At 48.7% G+C, this 23,116-nt stretch overlaps 1 protein-coding gene across 1 annotated transcript in view; it reads left to right on the forward strand.

Annotated features, from left to right (window-relative positions):
* NRAP (nebulin related anchoring protein) overlaps positions 1-23,116 on the forward strand; it is a 51,817-nt gene continuing 28,701 nt past the window's right edge. Inside the window, exons 1-19 of the mRNA XM_078859424.1 lie at positions 1-145; positions 2,249-2,343; positions 3,444-3,531; positions 7,723-7,827; positions 10,047-10,145; positions 10,950-11,033; positions 12,151-12,255; positions 13,507-13,608; positions 14,455-14,550; positions 17,170-17,286; positions 17,784-17,888; positions 18,490-18,600; positions 19,603-19,707; positions 20,542-20,640; positions 21,393-21,497; positions 21,929-22,036; positions 22,167-22,274; positions 22,647-22,844; positions 22,977-23,081. Of these exons, the coding sequence (XP_078715550.1) occupies positions 77-145; positions 2,249-2,343; positions 3,444-3,531; positions 7,723-7,827; positions 10,047-10,145; positions 10,950-11,033; positions 12,151-12,255; positions 13,507-13,608; positions 14,455-14,550; positions 17,170-17,286; positions 17,784-17,888; positions 18,490-18,600; positions 19,603-19,707; positions 20,542-20,640; positions 21,393-21,497; positions 21,929-22,036; positions 22,167-22,274; positions 22,647-22,844; positions 22,977-23,081 (2,004 nt within the window). The 5' untranslated portion in view covers positions 1-76. The remainder of the gene's footprint in view (positions 146-2,248; positions 2,344-3,443; positions 3,532-7,722; positions 7,828-10,046; positions 10,146-10,949; positions 11,034-12,150; positions 12,256-13,506; positions 13,609-14,454; positions 14,551-17,169; positions 17,287-17,783; positions 17,889-18,489; positions 18,601-19,602; positions 19,708-20,541; positions 20,641-21,392; positions 21,498-21,928; positions 22,037-22,166; positions 22,275-22,646; positions 22,845-22,976; positions 23,082-23,116) is intronic.

The following is a 23,116-nucleotide window of genomic DNA, read 5'->3' on the forward strand; positions in this document are numbered from 1 at the left end:
TCTGAGCGTGTGCGTTGAGTGTGGAAGAGATAGCGGTGAGTTTTGAGTGTTTCGTACTCTTGCCTGAGATTTCAAGATGAACAAGCCGTGTGCACGATGCCAGCACCCAGTTTACCCACTGGAAAAACTTGACTGCCTGGGCCAGGTAAGATTTTCTTTTCTATTCTTTTAAAAAAATAAGACAAACGGCTGATGTTATATCTCAAGTTATGTGGGATAAGTCGCACTAACTATTAGTGCCTCCGATTAGCACGGTTGGTTCGAAAGAAGTTCAACACACGTACAATTGCTATTTTATTTTACCAAGTATAGCCCATTGAGCTATGATCTCTTTTTAGAGGCGACCTGGTCACACGTGATAACTAATCGAAGTGGCTTATATCAAATGTGGGGATTTATACTATCAAAATAATGTAAACGCATGTTTCTAAATGTGGAATGCAAAACCGGAGAAAAGTCAACGTGACCATGGGGAGGGAGAACACACAAACTCCAAATATACAGGCGTCAGGGTCAGAGTCGAACTCGTGACCTCCTGCGTTATCAGGCGAGGGAGATAACATCTCACCATAACATGCGGAACATCTTACAATACATTGGAAAGTCTTGTTCAGTCATGTTTTTGTACAAATCGTTGTGTAAATTGGATGCCACGGAGAGCAACGGTTGATGGGAATGAGAAATTTGGGAAAGTTTTGTTTTGACAGTAAAGCATGTCGCATAGCTGCTATTATTTTTGGCTATAAAACACGGTAATAGAAGTGATTATACTTTTCGGAGGTGCCTGTGGTGTTAATATTTAGAATTTAATATGTTAAAGCTGTGACAAAATGTTAATATTGTACAGGATATTTAAATACAAAATTTTATTTTCTGTAACACAAGTGCATATTATCAGCCTAAAACATACTCTACTTATATTTAAGTGTATTCACATTGTTGGTTAGAAATATATTCCGTTTGTTTCTTATCCCATTTAAGAACGTGCTAAGATTAGCTTATCAAATGCACTACATTAATCAAATACAGCCAATGTGTCCCATTTCTATAAGTTCCACATGTGAATACATCAGAGTACAAAAGGAAATATAAGTACCGTACGGTAATACCAATATTTAGAGGTGCAACGGTTGATTGTTCCACGGCTATTAGATGAATTGTGATGATTTACGGTTGAGATTTGAATTAATAATGTATTTTTTTACATTGTGGGGAATGTAGCGGCCTCTAGTGACTGCGGGATCATCACACGAACCCATTACCTACAACACTGTATATAAATCCAAAAAACAATTCTTACAAACATGATTCGATGCATGTTTTGCGAGATTGAGAATCAATGTTAATCAAATTACTCGACACATTGTTACACCCACATCTGTGATACCAGTAGTTGCAACACATTAATGGCGTTTGTATTTAAAATTAAATATTGGATATTATAATCTGGTGACCTATCATTCGTCAAGTGGTGAATCCACATCTGTTATACCAGTAGTTGTAAAACATTAATGGCGTTTGTATTTAAAATTAAATCTTGGATATTATAATCTGGTGACCTATCATTCGTCAAGTGGTGAATCCACATCTGTTATACCAGTAGTTGTAACACATTAATGGCGTTTGTATTTAAAATTAAATATTGGATATTATAATCTGGTGACCTATCATTCGTCAAGTGGTAAATCCACATCTGTTATACCAGTAGTTGCAACACATTAATGGCGTTTGTATTTAAAATTAAATCTTGGATATTATAATCTGGTGACCTATCATTCGTCAAGTGGTGAATCCACATCTGTTATACCAGTAGTTGCAACACATTAATGGCGTTTGTATTTAAAATTAAATCTTGGATATTATAATCTGGTGACCTATCATTCGTGGTGAATCATTCGTGGTGAATGATAGGTCTACCATGTATGAAATCATCCATGTTTCAGTGGCACATGTGTCACAAATCCAGGTTTGGTTCAGTGGTGTCGCTATTCTAGTGGACAGTAGCGGCCCTCCGAACCAAGAGGGCCCAGGCGCCAGTGGGCCCCATTAAATGTTTGCATCAGGGCCCATTCCAACCACACGATGCCACTGGTCTGGTTAAAGTTATTCAGAACTTTGCAGTGAGAAACATTCCTAAAAATAAACTACATAGCCTAGTACAAAAATTCTGCTATTCTTGAAACTTGGCCTGATTGTGTTCATGGATAATGTGCACTTGTAAAATGTATTTTGCTTTCTGTCCTGACAGACATGGCACAAGATGTGTTTCTACTGCGAGGAGTGTGAAACGGTGCTCACAGTCAACAACTTCAAAAGCTTCGAGAAGCGACCATACTGCCATGCGTGAGCTTGAACATCTGTGACATCTGTTGTATTTCACTTTGATGCTATATGTCTATTCTGCATAAGATTTAAGGAAGCCAAGGAGGAACCACATGCACTACAACAGGACATACTATCGTGTCTTATTTACACTTGATCATAATTGGCAGTGTACGGTGATGGACATGTGTTCACAACATGACGTTGTTAAAAACAAATCCATGAATAATCCCATGAGCCCAGACGAGATATTTCACTTCTCGGTTCCACCTGAGGTGGCATAACATTTGTGGTTCCAGTTTCTTTATCTTTCCATGACCTGATGACCATTTGAAATGAGCGGATTATACAATAGTCCATTCTTATTAGCCATATAAATAAATAGGCACCTTAGGAGGTTCCGATTTATGCTCAGGCCCATGGACTATGACTGGAAGATTCCGGAAGAACATTAATCGCACAAACAGGCGGTTTAACATTTGAATGAGAAAACAAACATCGTAAACTTGGAAATATAATGAAATACAACACAGAGAGTCGGCCAACACAACAGTCAACACCCCACCTGGTTTATTACGTTCTTCCAAAGATTGCTGGATTTGAGAGAGAGACAAAACATAGACACACAGAAAATGTGTGCCTATGTGTGTGTGTCTCTCTCTGTGTGTCGCTGTGTGAGTCTCTCTCTGCTTGTGTGTCTGTGTGTCTACGTGTCTATGTTTTGTCTCTCTCTCTCTCTCAAATTTAGCAATCTTTGGAAGAACGTAATCAACCAGGTCGGGTGTTGACTGTTGTGTTAGCCGACTCTCTGTGTTGTATTGCATTATATTTCCAAGTTTCCTTTGTTTGTTTTCTCATTCATTTGTGCCTGATGATGGTTGCTTGTGTTGTAATCGAAACGTCGTATTCTATTATTATTAAATTACATTTCTTTCCACGTGACTTTACCGAAAGAACCAAAGAGTAATTATGCAAAACTGTCTCTTCCCAACAAGTCTTTGGTGTAATCCAAGAAGTGCACTTCTACGGAATGTCGTCCACCTGTAAACTAAGTGTGTTATTGCACGTGTGCCTGGTTTATTGATGTCTAGAACTCACGCTTCATTGCTTTGGTTGCGCAGGCACTGTCCCAAACCCAACAAGTTCACGAGCGTGCTGGAAACTCCTCTCAATCTCAACGTGAAGCAGCAGAGCGTCAATGCCAGCGAGGTGAGCCCATCGCTACATCCACTCGACCTCATCGCTACATCCACTCGATCTCATCGATACATCGACTTGACCTCAAAGCTACATCGACCTGACCTCATGGCTACATCCACTTGGCCTCATCGCTACATCCCAGGAGCTTGGGCCTGGGTACAAGTTCCTGGACGTTGTTGCTTAGCCCCTAGGGTTGGCAACCTTCCAAACTGTGATCGAACCGTCCAAACTGTGACCATGCTCGCCTGTGTCTGATCAATACAGGGCCCAAAGCAGGACACCTCCTGAAAATGTGGGTCAGTGAGGCTTTCCTGGATGAATTCATTGAATTATTGAACTGTACAATCAATCACTGAGCCTCCACCGTGCTGCGTGGAACGTGGGGGGTTATTGGACTAAACTTCAGCACGGGATTGGTGAAGATAAGGAGTGTACATATGGGGCCATATAAACGGAACACAACCAATAGATTGTGCTCCACTGCCCTCTGCTGGCCACAGCTTAGCACGGCGGCAGCCTGTAACACTTGTTGAGCCCAGCACTCATCCAGGGCTCAACCTGGACAAAGTGCTGAGATCTGATCGGATCGTTCGCAATCCAGTCGATGCGGCCAAAGGCAGAGGAGATCGCATTGCCATTACGGCATTGTGGATTTAATCAGTCTGATCTAATGTTAAGTTAGAGCAGCATTAAATGCCGTGCTCCAGTGCGCATGCCGTTTGCTCCTTCTGGCCGTGTGCTTGAAGCGTGAGTGAGTCCCTATTTCAGCACGAGTGAGACTCGATATGAGATTCCAAACCGAGGCGTCACATGGATAACAGTGAAGCTGTTGTTGTGGCCTCGTGGACGTGTGGAGCCGCGGATGAGGTGACAGGTTATTCTGGGCGAAGCTCAAGTGGCGTGACCTGTCCACCCACCATTAGCAGGGCCCCATTAGCGCACAATGGCAAAGATCCCCCGTATAGCCTCGCCGTGCTTATCGCGCAAGTGCTGTTAGCGGGCACCAATGAAGGCTGTTACATGTACATCATTGTAACATGTACACAGTATAATACAGGTTTTTTGGGGGGGTTATATTGCGTAAATAGATAAATGTGTCGTTAAACCCGCCACCACCCGACACAGCCAATTAGTAAGGTTTGTCACGTAAACAGAACGTGCCAATTCGTTACTATTAAGGCGACAGCCTGCGTGTTAAAATGTAGACAGTAGTGGCTAACAAATTGCACTGCAAACCCAGCTATCTGGATTCCATTCCTGGTCACGGCTAATATCAGTGCCGACTGATGTCTGAATCCAGTTCTGGGCCCGCGCCTATGGACAAACAAACGACGCATGTACACGTAAACAACAACAACAACACAGCAGTAAACAAGCACAGACTAAGGTACATTCACGTAGGCAAATGGCAAAGACCACCCTATAGCCTACATAGACTGTGGGGACAAGTGCTGTTAGCGAGCACCTATGAAGGTTGGAAGAGCGTGCAAGGGGATTTTGGGGTGAGAACCACGCCTAAGACGCTTGTATCTGCCCAGCGCTGATGTTCGAACACACTCACACCGCATCAGGTCGTAATTTATGGCCGGGTCGACATAGGGGAAGCCCAGGACCGGTTCAAATATCACTGGACACTGATGCGAGCCTTGGCCAGGAATCGATCCCAGGTCGCCGAGTTGGTAGCGGCGCACGCTAACCACTCACTACCCCTGGGTTCTCAGCACCGGTGTGTGCTGACCACCGCTGACACAGCACGAACAACAACAACAACAACCGCCGTTCGCCACTAATAAGTGGCGGGTACTGAGCTTGTGCCGGGCTAGGTGCCACCTTGAGTCCACGCGAAGTGTGGCTGGCTGGCTGGCAGGAGAGAGACGCTGCGTGCACGGTCCCAGCTGTCTCTGCCACTCCTGCTGCTGCTGCTGAAGCCGAAGCTGTTTACGGCGAGAAGGACGCATTGAGCTCCCGTGGGATCCAGTGACAGCTCTTGAGATTATTTTGTTAACATTCTGAGGTTTACTTCCCCCCCCCGCTCTCTAAGTCGATTTTATTTAGAACGGACGCAATTTTGCACCCGGAATTAAGCTGGGCGTGACTGGGAGCTTGTTCTGATATTGGAAATAAAGAGTGCAACTTAGTCAATTCAGAGATTGAAATATATTCTCAAGCTCCCAGTCATCTGGTCCAACACCATGTGAGACTAGGCTCTAAGAAAAGCTGTCTCGGGTGTGGACCAATCAATTTCAAGGACAGTGCATACATTATCAGAGTTGTGTTTTTGTTTGCATTCCGACCGCAGGTATTGTGGTCAATGCAAACATGACTCCTTGTAAAAAAAGGTGTCAGTTTTGTTGCCAGATAAAAGGGTAAAAAACCAATGATCATATTTTGCTACTGGAAAAGGAGGTTCCAATATGTGATTCTATGCCGTTCATGCAAATGAGACGCTAATGTTAAAATTTGGCTTCGTGAGTAATCAAAACCACAACCGAGACAAAATAAAACATTAACAATGTGAAGGAAGCGATAATAGAGAGGCGAAAATAAATATTCTCGTTTTTAATCGCGGATTTGAATTCTGGAAAATCATACACACACCCTGGGGTGTTGAATCGTTCCATTCCGAATGTAAATCCACTTACGTTTACAGCACATTTCAGTCACAATAAACTATAACTTACAGCCCTTTGTCAATCCACTGCTGGATGAAGGTCGTCCATTCCCGAGTCGATCATAGAAGTTGTTCGAACTTTCCTCACCACGCTGGTCAGTGCCGGATGGTAATGATGGCCCACACATCAGTCGGTACTGGTGTTAGCCATGGCTGGGAATTGAACTCAAGTTGCTGAGCTCACTGTGCAGTGTGCTAACCTCTGTGCCACCCCCCCCCCCCCACTAGCAGTTATTAGCGGCACGCTACTTAATTAATTAACGCATAGCTTTATGCATGCGTGTAGCACGGACAGACTTATGTCCGTATCTGTCTGCTACGGCGTAAACAATAACACATTAGGAAAAAAAAGTATAATGTGTAACGCATGGATTCTGCAACACTTTCCAGTATGTGTGTTTAACTTTGGAAGTGTTGTATTTAATTAGGAGTAAGGAGGCCGACGGGTAATTGTTATGTAATTCCTGTCCACCCCTTATCAGTGCCCTACCTTACTTACTACAGAACAATGCAGACCTTATTGGTCACCCCGTACCCCTTATACATCTCAACGTTCACCCTACAGAGTCCCATCACAAGGGAGAAACACAAACAAATAGACACTTTTTTTAAATTGCCCGTATTGAAACGGCTGTGCGCCGTTTCCCTGTACAAGAATACGGGGCTAAAACCGTATGGGTCGACGGCTACGTTGTGTTTTCATATATCCCATGGGTATCCGTGACAGTGACATGCATTTGCATTCTCGCAAATGCAGTGCCTGTAGTCGTTTCGCTCCACACCTCCAAGTGTGAGACACCTCCACTCTGATGGATTTGTCCGGTCTTCAACAGGGATAGTCCCGATCGGCGACTGAACTCACCCTCTAGGCTCAAGCTCAGGGTGCTTGCAACGTTGCGTCTTCCTGTCACGGACAGAGGGACGGGGGTGGGGGGAGTCGGCAACGAAAATAACTCGACATTTTTGTTGGGGTATATGTAAAAAACAAACTCAACATTTCAAGAGGCGATGCGATGCGGTGAATACGGGACGGCGGTCCTTGATCAAGAACGTGACGAAGCAGCAGCAGCCCTTCACAGAGCCGCACGCACTTCCGATCTAATGCACACGCGCTTTCAACTTTGGTTCCACGGCATTCGGAAGCGATTGACGCCGATCCTATGGCTACATAGGGCGCGACATAAGTTCAACATACATACTACACCACACACTCAACGATACACCACAATACACTACACTATACACTACAATACTGTACACTGCACGATACTACATTAAAAACTCATTTTCTTTAGAATTTTTTTTTGTGTTCAGATGTGTTGTCCTTTCCCCACGCCTCCGATTAGCGCGGGCCGGTTACGTACGGCGCGAAAGAAGTTTCAACACCCACACAGCACGTACAAGGATACAGCCACGTGCACGCTGCGCACACACAGCACGTAGAATGATACAGCTACGTGCACACACACACCGGAGCCGATCCCGAAGCTCGCCATGACCAGGGCGTCCCATCCTCGTTGTGCGCGCAGAACAAATACCGCGAGGCGAGCGAGAAGTTCCGCACCGAGTACCACTGGGACATGCAGTCGCGCGAGATGGAACACATCCGACAAGTGGCTCACCTCTCGAGCCAGGTAACGTAGGGCCCACCCACCCCGGTCCCCGCTCGCATCTCCCTCGCCTGCCTGGTTACGCACGAGGTCGTGGGTTCCGATCCCGACCCCTGACGCCTGTTGTATATTGAGAGTTTGCGTGTCTCTCTCTCTATCTCTCTCTCCCATGATGGTTATGATCAAATCACCAGGTTATAATGTGCCGTTTTGGAAGATCTGGAAAGCTAAGCAGGGATTTAAGCCTGGATAGCGCTTGGATGCGTGATCACCTTGCACGAACAGGTTGTTATAGGCTGCGGTCAGCAAAGGGGCAGTGCAACACAGTTCATTGTTATAATTGAATGACAGTGTGTATATGGTTTCACGTCTATGGGCGCCGCGGTGGCGAGATGTTAACTACCTCGCCTGGTATGCAGGAGGTCGTGGGTTCGATCTTGACCCTGACCCCTGCTGTATACTACTCTATGAGACCTCCTTTACCAGTGGCAAAATCTAGTAATAGGTTTTTACCCTTTCAACTGGTACAAAAACTGACACCTTTATACAAGGCATCATGTTTGCAATAACCACAACACAAGCAGTCAAAATGCAAACAAAAAGAAACAACTCTGATAATGATATGCACTGTCCTTGCAGTTGATTGGTCCACACCCGAGACAGCTTTTCTTAGAGCCTGCTGTATAGTTGTAGTTTGCGTGTCTCTCTCTCGCCGTGGTCGCGTGAATTTTTCTCCGGGTCCTCCGGGGTTTTCCTCCTCATCTAGAAACATGCGTTTCGAGTATTTGGCTGCTACTTTAACTTTCAACATGATAAAATACTTCGTTGAGCTATCATTTGTGGCCAGGTCGCTTCTGAAAGAGGGCTATATAGCTCAGTGGGCCTTACATGGTGAAATAAAATGTGTTTATAGTATTTCTTTATTTATAGTTTATGAACCATCGGGGCTCTCCAGCTCTAACCTCCACAACCCTCAGCCAGTATTTTCGATGCTCAAGCAAGGTTAGCGTGGTGCGATTATATTTATCCCTCTGAGTCAGAAATTGCCAGTGCCTTTGTTGCATGTACATGTGTACATCTACAGCCCTTGTGACGATCCACTACTGCATTGTAACAACTGTGACCCATCAGGCAGGTCACGCACACATTGATTGTACTGTGGGGCCCGATGCGGTCTGCATCGCATCCAAACACAGCGTTGCGCTGTACTTCTATGCTTCCCGCTATTACCAACTCCCAAGAATCCGCACATCGCGTGAAGGCCTCCATCCAGCAGTGCGTGGGCAAAGGGGGCTGCACGTGGCCTGCCCCACACATTGGTGTGACCTGCGCAAACGTGATTTGAAAAATGAGAAGAAATAAAATATTTAAAAATACTTAAAAAAAAAACACGCTTTAATGAAATGTACTGTCCGAGCTGCCCTTCCCCCTGCCCCCTTCCTCCATCGCTCCTCCCCTCCTTCCACATCCCCCGCCCCTCGGCGTGACTCCCCGTGGCTTGCCGTGACGTCAGGGACCGTGGTGATTGACAGGCAACGCGAGTTGAGCGTCGACAATTAGTGCCGTAAACGTGGACAATTTGAGCCGTAAAAAAGATTTTTCAAAAAAAATTTCATTTTCAATGATAGAATATAGTATTGTCATCAGTATGACATAGCTATACCAAGTTTGCAGTCGATAGGACATTGGAAATACGGTTGAAATTGAGTTACAATATTTTAGCATACGACAACGCACAGAGTAAGTTAAATAAAAGCGTGTAAAATGTTTAAAAATATAATGGTAGGTTTTTACCCTTTTAACTGGTACAAAACTGACACCTGTACCAGTTAAAAGGGTAAAAACCTACCATTATATTTTGCCACTGGTAAAAGAGATCTCATAGTGTTTAAAAATATGTTTTGGATTTTTATGATAGAATATAGTGTTGTCATTAGTATGACATATGCATTTCAAGTTTGCAGTCGATAGCACATTGGGAAATGGGTAAAAAATGAGTTACACGATTTATTTTTGAGGATACAACAGACGGAGTTAGTTAAATAAAAGCGTGTAATAAAAATAAAATAATAATAAAAAAACGTTAATATATCGTGCTGTTATTGTGCACTCGTTGTATTTGTTGCGTTTTAACAAACACCCCTCCACGTTAAAAAAAATGTTCCATCCTGAGGTAGAAAGTACTCGAAGCCCGTGTTGCTGAAGCTTGATGGCTCGTAACCGAGGTGGCGTTTGTGCTGCAGGTGGAGTACAAAAAGTCATGGGACGCCCAGAAGGAGTTCTACCATCTCCCTCCCGACGTTATCGCCAGGAACTCCGCGAGCGAACAACTATATGAGCAGGTGATCACAACCTTGCTACACTCTTACAACACCTCCCCCGCGTGTCGTGCAGTCAACTCGAGATTCTGTGTCGGGTGGAATACCCCAGTTGCGGATTCACCGAGCTTTGGAATATAAATCTTTCTGCGGCTGTGCTAGTTTTCATTGTCAGATGTTACTCATTCGTCGAGGCTCAGTGAGTCCGTTCCCAGTTTTGACCGATTTCTTTTAGAAACAATTCAAACAGAACGCGCATTTTTTTTTACATATTTCTCCCATTATACATAGGTAAACAATAAACACATTGATTCATCGTTGATATTTGGTTTAGGCCACGTAAAATCTTGTTAGGACCATCCACCACCTGACAGTGAAATACGACGTGTTTAGTGAAGAGAAGACATTTCATCGTATAATTAAAGTACGTTTTGCATTTTTGTGTTTTAGTTTTATCTTGGTCCCCTGCATTTACCCTGCATAATTGAGAGTTGACTCTTAAACCCCAAAGTGATGTTCCTGGAAATACCATTGTCTGTTTGTGTATTCCAAACGTTCACACTCAGAAAACTCTGGGGTTGTTGTTTAATAAGTTTATTTGCTTAAACAGCTGATAACTCAGGAGGCCATGCCTCTCTACATGCCGTATGTTGAAATTCTTTCACACCTCCGATGAGCACGGTTGGCTACGTATGGTGCGAAAAAAATGTCAACATATATTGTATTATTTTTATTTTTAAGACGGTGTTGTTAACGAATGGGTTGAGGATAATTTTTTTTTTAAATGTGCAAGATAAACCTTGGTCGCGATGCCCCATCCCTCATCAGGAGATGTTGGTGGAGGGGAATCTCGTCTACACGGAGACTCCCGAGTACAAGCGCATGGTGCAGGCACAGAAGAACGTCAGCGATGTACGTCCTGCACGCACAAAGACAAAGATCCCCCGTGTAGCCTTAACAGGCTGTAGGGGCAAGTGCTGTTAGCGAGCACCTATGAAGGCTGGAACGGTACACGAGGGGGTGGGTGGGGTGGCCAGCACCACGCCTGACCGCCTTTGTCTCTCTAGTGGCGATGTTTACTACACACCGCACCAGGTACTCGTTTGAGGCTGAGTCGACCTAGGGGAAGCCCAGGACCGGTTCAGATAATCGTCACTGGGTGTTGGCCGTGAGCGGGAATCGAACCCATGTCGCCGGGTTCATAGCGCAGCGCGCTAACCGCTACACTACCATTCCCCACGGGCACACACACACACACCCATATCATCGTCGTCATCGTAACCGTCATTGATTGCTTCATGTCTATCGCACCTCACACAAATGGAACAAAAAAAGTCCCGTAGCGGCGAATGGAATTAAGAAGCACATAGGTAGCTATGTGCACAGGTCGTACTCGTTACGCACAAAGTGCTTGACACAAAATACCTTGCTGATATCGTGAAGGAGCATAAACCATCACGCAGACTCCGGTTATCTTCACAGCAGCGGCTTTTGTCTAGGCGTCGAACAAAGACGGCTCATCTTCTTGGTTCTTTCGGTAAAGTCACGGAGAAGGGACTGCTGCTTGCGTTGTGGCCGAAACGTCGTGAGAATTATTTTATTATGTTTTATTATTATTGTTTTATTATTTCCCTTCTACGTGACTTTACCGAAAGAACCAAGAAGATGAATCCCTGCAGTCACGAACGCTTTAAATCGAAATAAAGACGGATCACTGCATCGCGTGCTTTCAGATGCGCTTCTGCGGCCGTCTGGAACGCTCTTCCTTCCGATATTAGGAAGCCGCTGGAGCTATGCACTTTTAAATCTAAAGTAGATTGAAAACACACTTTTTTTAAGAACTGCTTTTTGTGTTTAATTTGTTGTCCTTCCACCCGCACCTCCGATGAGCGCGGTTGGCTACCTCCGGTGAAAATGATAAAAGCTGTATATAATAATAACAACAACAGTAATAAATGGAAGTCACAGTGAGGCAGGCGGGTGAGAGTGTTTACGCTTGCCTCGTGGGTGGATGGATGTGTGTGTGCAGGTGCAGTACAAGCGCGAGTTCAAGGAGAAGAAGGATCAATTCACGTCCGTGGCGGAGAGCTGGGACATGCGGCACGCGCGCGTCGGATCCGCTCTCGCCAGCGAGGTGAGCCGCGCGCACGCGTACAAAGATCGCCCCTTTTGTAACATCATGCTACAGGCCCAGCACGAGCTTAATCCGGCACTGACTGGCACCGTTATTAGTTGGAGCCTGTTATTAATCGGCGCTGGCAGCTAATATGCAGCCAGCCGATAAACGACCTCGTCACGGCATTGCCGACGGACTTGAGCTGTCTTGATGGCCGCCGTGAAGGAGGGCGCGCACCTGGATTTAATACGGAGATGTTCATTTGCAACTACATTTCGTTTTTGATGCAGCAGTCTGCATGCGCTCCACCGAACGGTCCGACGTGGTTTGCCGTAGCTTCCACAGCATCTGCATTGGCCTGATGGGGTTGTGTTGGCTTGTGGCATTGTTGTTTTTTTTGTTATTCCCGCGGGATTTCTGGCAGTGTCTATGATCCTTGTGGTATAGCAAGCGACGTGCACTGATTGACAACTTTGCTGGCGTGTTGCTCATCATTATACAATTACAATTTTTCTTCAAAACTAGTATTGCAATCTGTTGTTTGGCACTTTTTAACTCGGAAATGCATTCGTCACGTAAAATTACTGAGGATTTAAGTCAGCTATTGCGCAAAGTACGTTGGGACTGAGAAGCGTTTAGACAATTGGGTGTACAGCCACTCAAAGTTGTGCACAGCTTGCAAATTAATGAATACGTGCATTTCTGGAGTTAGCTATGATGGTGAACGTTTAGTATTTTTTTCCACCACTCATCATCATCATCATCGTCGGCAATGTTCAATCCACTGCTGGACGAAGGCCTCCCAAAGCCGTCGCAGTCTCTCACATTCCTGCAATGTAACAATCCACCTGGCAACTGCACACGAGCTGATTTCATTGTTCCATCTCCACGATGAGAGTCCGGTAAAATCTAAATGTATTGATCATTCTTAAAACAAACAAAAAATCCTTTTGTTTGACAAGCGCATCGTGATGCACTGTGAATCCACGACACTCCCACGTGCTTCCCTGAGATTACCGCTCCGTCTCTCCTTCGGTGGTCTCGTTTGCTCGCGTTTCTTCCCACGGCTGACGTTCTAGTGCGTGCTGGTCTTTCTGCCGAAGTGTGGCCGGTAGCGAGTTTCGCGCTGCCGTGCCAAGTGGTGCGTCCGCCTTGCGTGGTGCCATGCTTAGTAGTGCGGCCCGGCCCGAGTGATGCCGTGCCGTGCGGTGTGGCCGGGATGAGTGGTGCCAGACCGAGCGGGGTGTCCGGGGCTGCGTGCGCGAGCAGGTGAAGTATCGCGAGGCGTACGACAAGGAGATGAAGGGCCACCAGGCGAGCGGAGGGCTGGAGATCACCGCCGGCGCTCAGAGAGTCATCGAGGAGCAACAGGTGGGTGGGTCAGGATGGCACGAGGCGTTCGTAATAAGCAAATTCAGCGATAGGCTAAGGGACCCTAACCACTGCTCCCCCGATGTGGGTAGGGGTCAAGTTTTGACAGGTTTTTGCGTACCTACTCAATGGAATGCTCCCTTAGCGCACCGTGCTACAGACTCGACGACCCGAGTACGTTTCCGGCTCAGTGACAATTATCTGAACTGGTCCTTGGCCCTCCCCTAGGTTGGATCAGTCATAAATAAGTGCCTGGTTCGGCACTGGGGAGACAAAGGCGGTCGAGCGTGGTGTTGGCCACCCAACCCCTCGTGTGCCGTGCCGGCTTTCGTAGGTGCTCTAGAACAGCACTTGTCCCAACAGTCTGTAAAGGCTATATGGGGGATCTGTATCTTTTTATGCGTGTGCACACTGTGTGTTTTTTTAACAACAAAGACAAAGACCCCCCCCCCCCCGTGTAGCCTTAACAGACTGTAGGGGCAAGTGCTGTTAGCGAACACCTATGAAGGCCGGCACGGCACACGAGGGGGGTGGGTGGCCAACACCACGCCCGGCCGCCTTTGTCTCCCCAGTGGCGATGTTTACACATCGCACTCAGGTACTCATTTGAGGCTGAGTCGATCCAGGGGAGGCCCAGGACCGGTTAAGATAATCGTCACCGGTGTTGGCCATGAGCGAGAATCGAACCCCGGGTCGTCAGGTTCGCAGCGCAGCAAAGCACTAACCTCTACAACACACACACGCACACGCGTGTGCATTGCGTGTGCAAAAGCTCCGAGACTTATTCAGGCGATGCACAGACTCCAATGCCCCCCCTCCCCCCCCCCCGTGCGTGTTGTCCGACAGGAGGGGCGTCAGCTGAGAAAGATCCGCGGTTCGTTCCCGGCCAACGAGACCCCAGGCTACCGCTGCGCCAAGCAGGCCCACGAGCTCGCCAGCGACGTGAGTGCCTCTCCTACCCGACTACTGCCTCGCCTGCTGGGGGAGTGGGGGGGGGGGGGCACGGGGGGCGGAGGGGTGGGATGTACACGGGGGGGGGGCAGGGGGCGTTGGGGGCACAGCGAAAGCAGTGTTCGTATTCATTTAACAGTGGGAGCTGGTGATGAGAAATGTGGCCTCAAAGTGCACCTAGCATGGCACAAGAGCTGTGGTGACGTCACCGCCACTTAGTGGCGAGCGGCAGTTGTTGTTGTCAAAATTATGATTACTGGAGGGGTGCTGGAGAAGGTGGTGGTGCTGTTTTGGTGTTTTTGTGATGCTGGTGTTTGTCTTTGGTGGCGGTAATGGTGTTGTTGATGGTGGTGGCGATGTGGTGGTGTTGGTGGCAGAGAAGGCAGACGGGCGTTTGAGGATGATGGTTATGGTGGTGGTGGTGTCCGCGATTGAGTAGGTGATGGAGGAGGCGATGGTGGAATTGCCATGCGGTTGCGGTTAGCGATCGGGGAATCTGGTGGCAGAAATCTGGTTACGCCGGTGGCAAGCGCAGTTTTTGTCACCCGAGTACAGAGGCCGTGTGGATATGCAGGCAGGACCCTGGAGCTCTAAGATGTAAGTCCCGTGAGATTCGAAGAGGATAAAACAGTCCTTGACAAAGTACTTTCTGGCTGAGCCAGGTGCTAGTTAGGCTCATACAAGGTCTGCACGAGCCCGTAATTTAACACTGGCCCACGAAGCCGGCGGAGTTTTCGGAGGGTGATGCATGCCCCACGCATTTCGGAGAATCTTCCAGATAGATTTGTGGACCGGCCTGTCGTGCCAGCCGGGAGCGTCCCCGCGGTTATTTGCGACCGCGTAACCCCCATTAAACTGTACGGTTATAATTAGCCACACCGCCAACCCACACGCCACTGCCACCCCCCCCCCACCTCGTGACCTCTCGTCGAAATGAGCTATTTCCCACTAATTTACGGGGGGCACTTCCTTTTAAATACCTGGGTGTAAATTGTAGGTTTTCCCACTTCTATGCCAGGAGTCGGCATCCGAAATAACATGAAGAGCCTTGACAAGGCGATCTTCCTCCCCTAACCCAGCTTAAATATACGCTGCCAAGCTTGGTGGTGTTCATTCAGACGCTGTCTTTCCGACAGACCTGTTCTTCACCTGAGGACGGCTGCTTGCGTTGTGGCCGAAATGTCGTGAGAATTGTATTATTTTATTATATTTCATTTTTATTATTTTATTATCTCCCTTCTACGTGATTTTACCGAAAGAACCAAGAAGATGAATCCCTGCAGTCACGAAAGCTTTAAATCGAAACATTTGGAGCCTTTTATAAAAAATTTATGCAAAAGTGATATTTCAGGAGCCACAATGGCACGTCAATATGAGACGGTCACGAAGCTCCGGAGATGCAGGTTGCCGACCCCTGTTCTAGCGGCGTCCGGACAGCGTGGTTGATTGATTCAAAACACCCTCCAGAGGGGCTCTCTCTCGAGAGTTGCCTCGAGCCGGAGGACTTTTCGCCAGCAGTGGCTTGAACCGAGATACCGTGGGACTGCATCTCTACCCTTGGTACTCAAGCCGCGTCAAGCCGCGTCATCATCGTCTCGTGCCGCGGCACCGTAACGATGAAATAGTCCGTCAATAGAGGTTAAAGCTTTCGTGACTGCAGGGATTCATATTCTTGGTTCTTTCGGTAAAGTCACGTAGAAGGGAAATAATACAAAATATAAATATTGTTTTATAGTTTTATTATTTTATTGTTTCCCTTTTACGTGACTTTACCGAAAGAACCAAAAATAATGGAGGTGCAGTCAATCCCCCCCCCTCCCCCGTTGGAATCAAATCCCGGTTGGCTGCACTGAAATGAGTGTGCCTAGGGGCTTACGTTAAAAACATAAGGGTACAAAACTCTTGGAAATTAAGACTCTTGGAAGATGCCAGGGTAGTTTAGTTTTTTTTTTCCATAGCGATGTGCCAAAGGGGTATGGGTTGAGTATCAGTGTACGCGTGAGGCTGTACTTTCCTCTCCCTGCTCCATGCAGAGTGACTAATTGCAGTCGGAGTGTTATTTAAATTCGGTTTTCAGTTACCTCCATAGCTGCCAACTGGTCCTCATCGTGTCGCATAACAAACAGCAGCCTTCTCGGGAATTAGCGGGTGAGCAAGCGGAGTGGTGATGGGCAGCAGGCAGGGTGAGCGATCGTTTGTGTGTGAGTGGGGAGGTGAGCGATGATAATTGTTTTTTTTACCCTTTTATCTGCCAACAAAACTGACACCTTTTTGACACCTGCACCTTTTGGGCGTCATCTGGTCCAACACCATGTGAGACTAGGCTCGAAGGAAAGCTGTCTCGGGTGTGGACCAATCAACTTCAAGGACAGTGCATACATTATCAGAGTTGTGTTTTTTGTTTGCATTACGACTGCAGGTATTGTGGTCTATGTAAACATGACTCCTTGTAAAAAAAGTGTCAGTTTTGTTGCCAGATAAAAGGGTAAAAAAACAATTATCATATTTTTCTACTGGCAAATGAGGTTCCATTGGTGTAGAGGTGAGCGATGTCGGTGAGGGATGTTGGTCAGCGTCGTCTGAGCCCGCTCGCGCGTGCGTCGTGCGCAGGTCAAATACAAGGCAGGGAGGGAGCAGATGAAGGGCGCTGCGCGGTTCCACTCGCTGCACAGTGAGGGAAACCTGGAGCTGCAACGCACGCAGAAGGTCAACAAGCTCGTCAGTGAGGTCAGTACCACAGCCACATCACCACCACTCATAACAACAACAACCATAATTATAATGCAATCAAGTGAAGCTGAAGAATCTCAGTTCCGTTAGACCGTTTGGAGCCGCATGTTCGAGGCCAACCTGCCATTTGAGCGATCTAGATTTGGAAAAGGTTTTTCTACCAATGCCCAAAGAGCCGCGGATCCAGAATTGGACTCCTCAGCCACGTCAAGAGCCACCACCAAAGCTGATGGACATCATCTTCGGACCCCGAGGGACTGCCAACGACTAATAATACAGTAAATATGAAATCAACTTATAATCATAAAAAATGATCACGTTATATTTATGCGGGTTGTATACTGCAGGTCGAGTATCCAGCATCAGTGAGAGTAAAGTAAAACAACAACAACGACAACGGCAACGCAGCCGTTGCGTTGCGATTCCGCTGAGCGTGAACCCCTCGCGGGCAATCCCCGTGCCACCCCCCCTGTGCCCCCCCTCACTTTCGACAGAACGCGTACCGGAGGGACATGAAGAGCGCCAAGGGGCACAGCGTGAACTACTGCGAGACGCAGCAGTTCAAGAGCGCCAGCAAGGCCGGGGATCTCGCCAGCGACGTGAGCGCCGCACACGCAGCGCCCGGGATCCCACCGCGCGCTCCGGTTGGGCCCTCGCGGAAACGTGGCGGCTCTTCACGCTTCGCGGTCACACTTCGCTTCATTCGACCCGCGCGTTGGGTGGAGGGGGGCTGCACGACGCGAATTTTACTTTTTGCGCTGCGTTGCACCGCTAGCTGGGTAGTTAACCTCGCGTTCAATAAACCCTCGGAGCCAGGATGAACGTCCGACTCCAAACGTCATTTATTGAGTTTAACGAGGTTAACTACTCAGCTAGCGGTGCAACGCAGCGCACAGCGAGGCCGAGACAAAAAAAAAGACATTGGTCAACGATCTTGATTTGAATCTTTCGTGACTGCAGGAATCCATACTCTTTGGTTCTTTCGGTAAAGTCACGTAGGTATAAAAACTCCGTGATATATTATTTTTTTTTTATTAAACTTTTCTACCTACGTGACTTTACCGAAAGAACCAAACAGTACGGGGGTCAACAAATTTACGTCGAGCGTTGCGGGATCCTTGTTGGCACGAATGACGTGATGTAAAAATGAAAGTGTCATCATGAAGTATCGCCGCGTCTTCGCGTGGTGTCGGCGAGCAGCTCAAGTACAAGGAGGCGTACGAGACGCAGGTGAAGGGCCACTACGCCGGCGTGGCAATGGTGGACAAGCGCACCGAGCACTGCATGAAGGTGGCCAATCTGGCCAGCAAGGTGAGCCCAGCCACCACGTCCCCCTCTGCCCAACCTCCGGCTCGTCGCGATGCCGCCAGCCGCGGCATTGGGCTCATTTAGCGTCTAACCCTCGGCAACGCGCTTGGGCCAAGCGTGGCTGGCTACGTACGGTGGGAACGAAGTTCAACAGAACAACCACAACCGCCGTTCGCCACTAATTGGCGGTGATGTCACCACGGCGCTTGTGCCAGGCCACCAGGGACGTGCGGTCCGGGGAGGCAGGGGAGGCACAGCCTCAACTGTCATACTCCGATGGAAATAGCTGTTAAGAAAAGTAAAAAATAAGAAACTAAAAATTTAGATCTTTCCACTGATCTGTGTTATAAATGTCATTTCTGTACGATTCCAATCATTTTTATAGTCAGAATCGCCAAATTTGCGGAGCTCCGCTGCAAATACAGGGAGAGACGAGAGGTGAGGCAGCGACGAGCTCAGCCTCCCTCTGATTGCGCAACCCCTCAGTAACTGGATGGAGCGTGGGCAATAAGCGCGCGCCTGTTACTATCACAGTATGTCACCAATGTAATGTTTGTAGACCCCTTCATTTCATGTCCTCGCCTTCCATACTCCAGGTAACTTATTTCACGTATGTGTATAAATATATTTAGGCTCGCTGGTCTCGTCATGAAACTGCAATGAAAAAGCACCAGGGGAGGCAGCTATCACATCTACCTCACTGAGGGGGCCGTGTCAGACACGCCCCCCTCACTGCAGACCACGTGAACTTTAAGGCCACGCGAAGTGTCGAACGCCCGCTGACAGGAGGTCACCTGGGACAGACCCAGGTGCCATGGCTCGACTGACTGAAATGACCGGCAGATGCACCACCTGTGCCCACTACTGTGCCAACTTGCTGTGTATTAGCCGCCCAGCGCTCAGCTCCATTGAAGTTCAACAAACGTGCAACGAGACGCGTGCACTACGATCTTGACACTTTGTCCTTACTCATCTAAACAAGCACCACGAATTTTCTCTGCGCAGAGGAACTACCGCGCGGAGTACGAGGAGGACAAGGCGTACGTCAACTTCCCAGCCACCGTCACGCCCGCGTACGAGTCGCACAAAAAGCAGGAGCTGTACCGTGACGTAAGCACCCAAATACGCTCGTATGGAGAAGTCTGAAACATCATGCACACGCACCCGCAAAGCGCACTTGACTACAGCATTAAACAGCAAATATCACCAGTCGCTCGTCCATGACTGCAGGGTTAGGGAATTGGTCCAACACCGAGTGACTGCTCTGACTGTACCAGGCGCCCTGGTGTGCATCATGGGACCTCTGTTGGCAGTCTCAAAATATAAGAATAGGTTTTTACCCTTTCTGGCAACTAAACAGTTTGTGTTAATACGTGAAAACACCAAACTGAAACCTTTTGCAAGGAATCATGTCTGCGTGAACCACACATGACAGTGGCATTGTCTTTGTGCTGTTCGCCTTTTGGCGTTGACCTCTGGTCTAACGCTGTTTGAGACTAGGCTCTAAAGAAAGCTGTCTCTGGTGTGGACCAATCAGTTTCAAAGACAATGCACGTACTGTCAGAGCGTGTTTTTTGTTTGCATTCTGACCACAAGTATGTGTGGTTAATGCAGACATGATTCCGTGAAAAAGGTTTCAGTTTGGTGTTTTAACATATGAACACAAACTGTTTTGTTGCCAGAAAGGGTAAAACCTATCCTTATACCTTGGTGTGCGTCACATGTATCTCGCGCGTACTCTACGATTACACGATGCATAATAAATCCTCATCCTGCATCCATACTCAATAGCTCCATCTCTGTGTGATCCACCAACCTCACTCACGAATCGCTCGATTAGAGGCGCGCGACAGGACAGCGTGACGATTCCGTACATCGAGGGACTCCGGCGCCCTAGGATAACGCCTGCCGCTGCTACAACCGTGGCTGCCCGTGTTTCCACAGCCCCAGTACCGCCAGCGCGTGGAGAAGCTCAAGTTCACCAGCGTGTCGGAGACTCCCGAGATCGCGCAGGCCCGGATCAACGCCCACCAGCTCAGCGACGTACGTGGGGGGGGGTCAGGGTCGTTTGAAGGAAAAAAAACTGAGGTGGTTTCCGTGGATGTGACGGAGCTTGGTTGTGTTCGCGAAGGAGGAGTTTGTGCCAGGGTGATGAGGTTGTGGGTGCCACGGTGGCGAGATGTTAACTACCTCGCCTGGTATACAGGAGGTCGTGCTTTGATCCCGACCCTGACGCATGGAAAACTTGGCGTTTGCGTGTTCTCTCTCTCCCTGTGGTCGCGTGGATTTTTCTCCGGGTCCTCCGGTTTTTCCCCCCTCCGCATTTAGAATCAGCGTGCATTTAGGGCATTTGGCTGCTAGAATTTCCCACGTGATAAGTCACTTCGTTATGTGGCCAGGCGGTTTCTGAAAAATAGCCGTATAGCGCAGTACCTGCTAAAAAATGAAAAAAATTGCTTAAGTTTTGAAGTCGGGGAAGATCGTTCACATCGTCAAGGATGCGGAGAGAGCATTCGTGACCGCACCGCTCTGCGTAGGCCGTCGCGGTTCGTGCCGCGATGGGTTTTCCGGGTCGTGCCGCGCGTCGTTGGGCGCACTGTCCGAAGTGCCGCTTCTCGCGGCCGGCAGCTACTTCAGCAACTGCTCCAGAAACTCCTGAAAAAGGCCCACCTCTGCACGCGGAGCGAAACGTCGGACAACGTTTGCCGAAAGACGCGCGGCGCAGCCCGCAGAAACGCTGCATTTCTCACGTCGTCGCCTCGTTTCCCCCCCCACCCCCCCGTGGCATTCCGCAGATGAACTACCGGGCCGACTACGAGAAGAACAAGACGCGCTTCACCATCACGCAGGACAACCCGCAGATGGAGCACGCCAAGGCGAGCGGAGACCTCCTCAGCGACGTGAGTGCTCGTTACCCAGGCGTCGGCTCGTGTGTGCGTATGTACATACGTGCGTTGAGCGATTTTTGCACCGCACGTAGCCAACCGTGCTAATCGGAGGTGTTCGTGGGAACGTAAGAATGTACGTATGTATTTTGAACTTCTTTCGCAACTGTATGTAGCCAACCGTGATAATTGTAGGTGCGGGGGGAAGGACAACAAACTAAATACAAAAAGCAGTTCTAAAGAAATGAGTTTTCAATTTAGATTGTTTTTAAATGCAAGCTTAAGTGGCTTCCTAATATCTGAAGAGTGTTCCAGACTCCCGCCGAAGTGCATTTGCAGACATTGGTGTGAGTAGGTGTTGTGCCGTGTCTGTTTTTCCGTTTCTGCTGCTTCGTGGAACTTCGAATCATGATGGATGCCTCCCACGCCGCGGTTGCCTTCACCAGATCAAGTACCACGAGCAGTGGCAGAAGACCAAGGGCAAGGGCTTTGAGATGAAGATGGACGACATCTCGCTCCTGGCCGCTCGCGCCTCCGGGGCGTTGGCAAGCGACGTGAGTCTCTCCCGCGACTCGGCTCCCCCCCCCCCTCCCTTTCCGGCTTCCCGCGTGGCGATGGCTACCGTCGACCGTGGCAGCGTGGCGGAGGCCCGCGGCTGACGTGCCGGATGTTCCGTGTGCGCAGATTAAGTACCGGGAGGCTTACGAGAAGACCAAAGGCCGATCCGTGGGATCGTCCGAGTACGACACCAAAACCCTGCACTCAATGCACGCCGGCAGGCTGATGAACGAGGTGAGGAGTGAGCACGGTCAGGTTTTGCGTGCTATGAAGAAGGGTCATTGTCTGAAACGTCGCCTATTACCGTATACATACTTTTTCCGTTTAAGGCCACATTGTTTTTGACGAATGCGTTGTGCCTGCCCGGAGTGTGGTTTAAAATCTGTTTCTGTGCACCAGATCTCACTTCCCACCATCGTGACCCATTCCAGTTATTCGTCGATCGAGAACACCATTTTCTTCCCCAGATGCATCCATTGCCTGTCAGTGAATGTAGCCGAATGGGTCCGTGCGGCAGTGTGAGTGTTACTTATCCCATTCCAATGAATCTTTCATCGTCTCTGGACTCTCCCTGCCCTCCCCCCCAACCCCGCACCGTCCCCGCAGCGCGAGTACAAGAAGGGCTTCGAGGAGGCCAAGGGGCGGCTGCACATGCCCATGGACATGCTGCAGATGCAGCACGCGCAGAAGGCGCAGAGCCTGGCCAGCGACAGGGACTACCGCACGCTGCTGCACCGCTACACCGCGCTGCCCTCTGACCTCAAGGTGGAGTGGGCCAAGAAGGCCCACCAGCTGCAGAGCAACGTGAGTGAGCGACCCGCCTGGCTCGTGCTCGCTTGCTTGGCCTCGGCACTCCAGCCAGAGCCGCCCTTGTCGCTGACGGTCACTGTGTGCGTGTGCGCGTGTGTACGTGTGTGTGCGCGTGTCTCCGCACAGATGGATTACAGGGCGGACCTGACGTGGATGAGGGGTGTGGGCTGGGGTGCTGAGGGCAGCCTCAACATGGAGCAGGCCAAGAAGGCCGGGGACATCCTGAGCGAGGTGGGTCTCAATGATGTCCACGATCTCATCACAAA

Source organism: Lampetra fluviatilis, chromosome 9, assembly GCF_964198595.1.
Source record: "Lampetra fluviatilis chromosome 9, kcLamFluv1.1, whole genome shotgun sequence".
Classification (NCBI taxonomy): Eukaryota; Metazoa; Chordata; class Hyperoartia; order Petromyzontiformes; family Petromyzontidae; genus Lampetra; species Lampetra fluviatilis.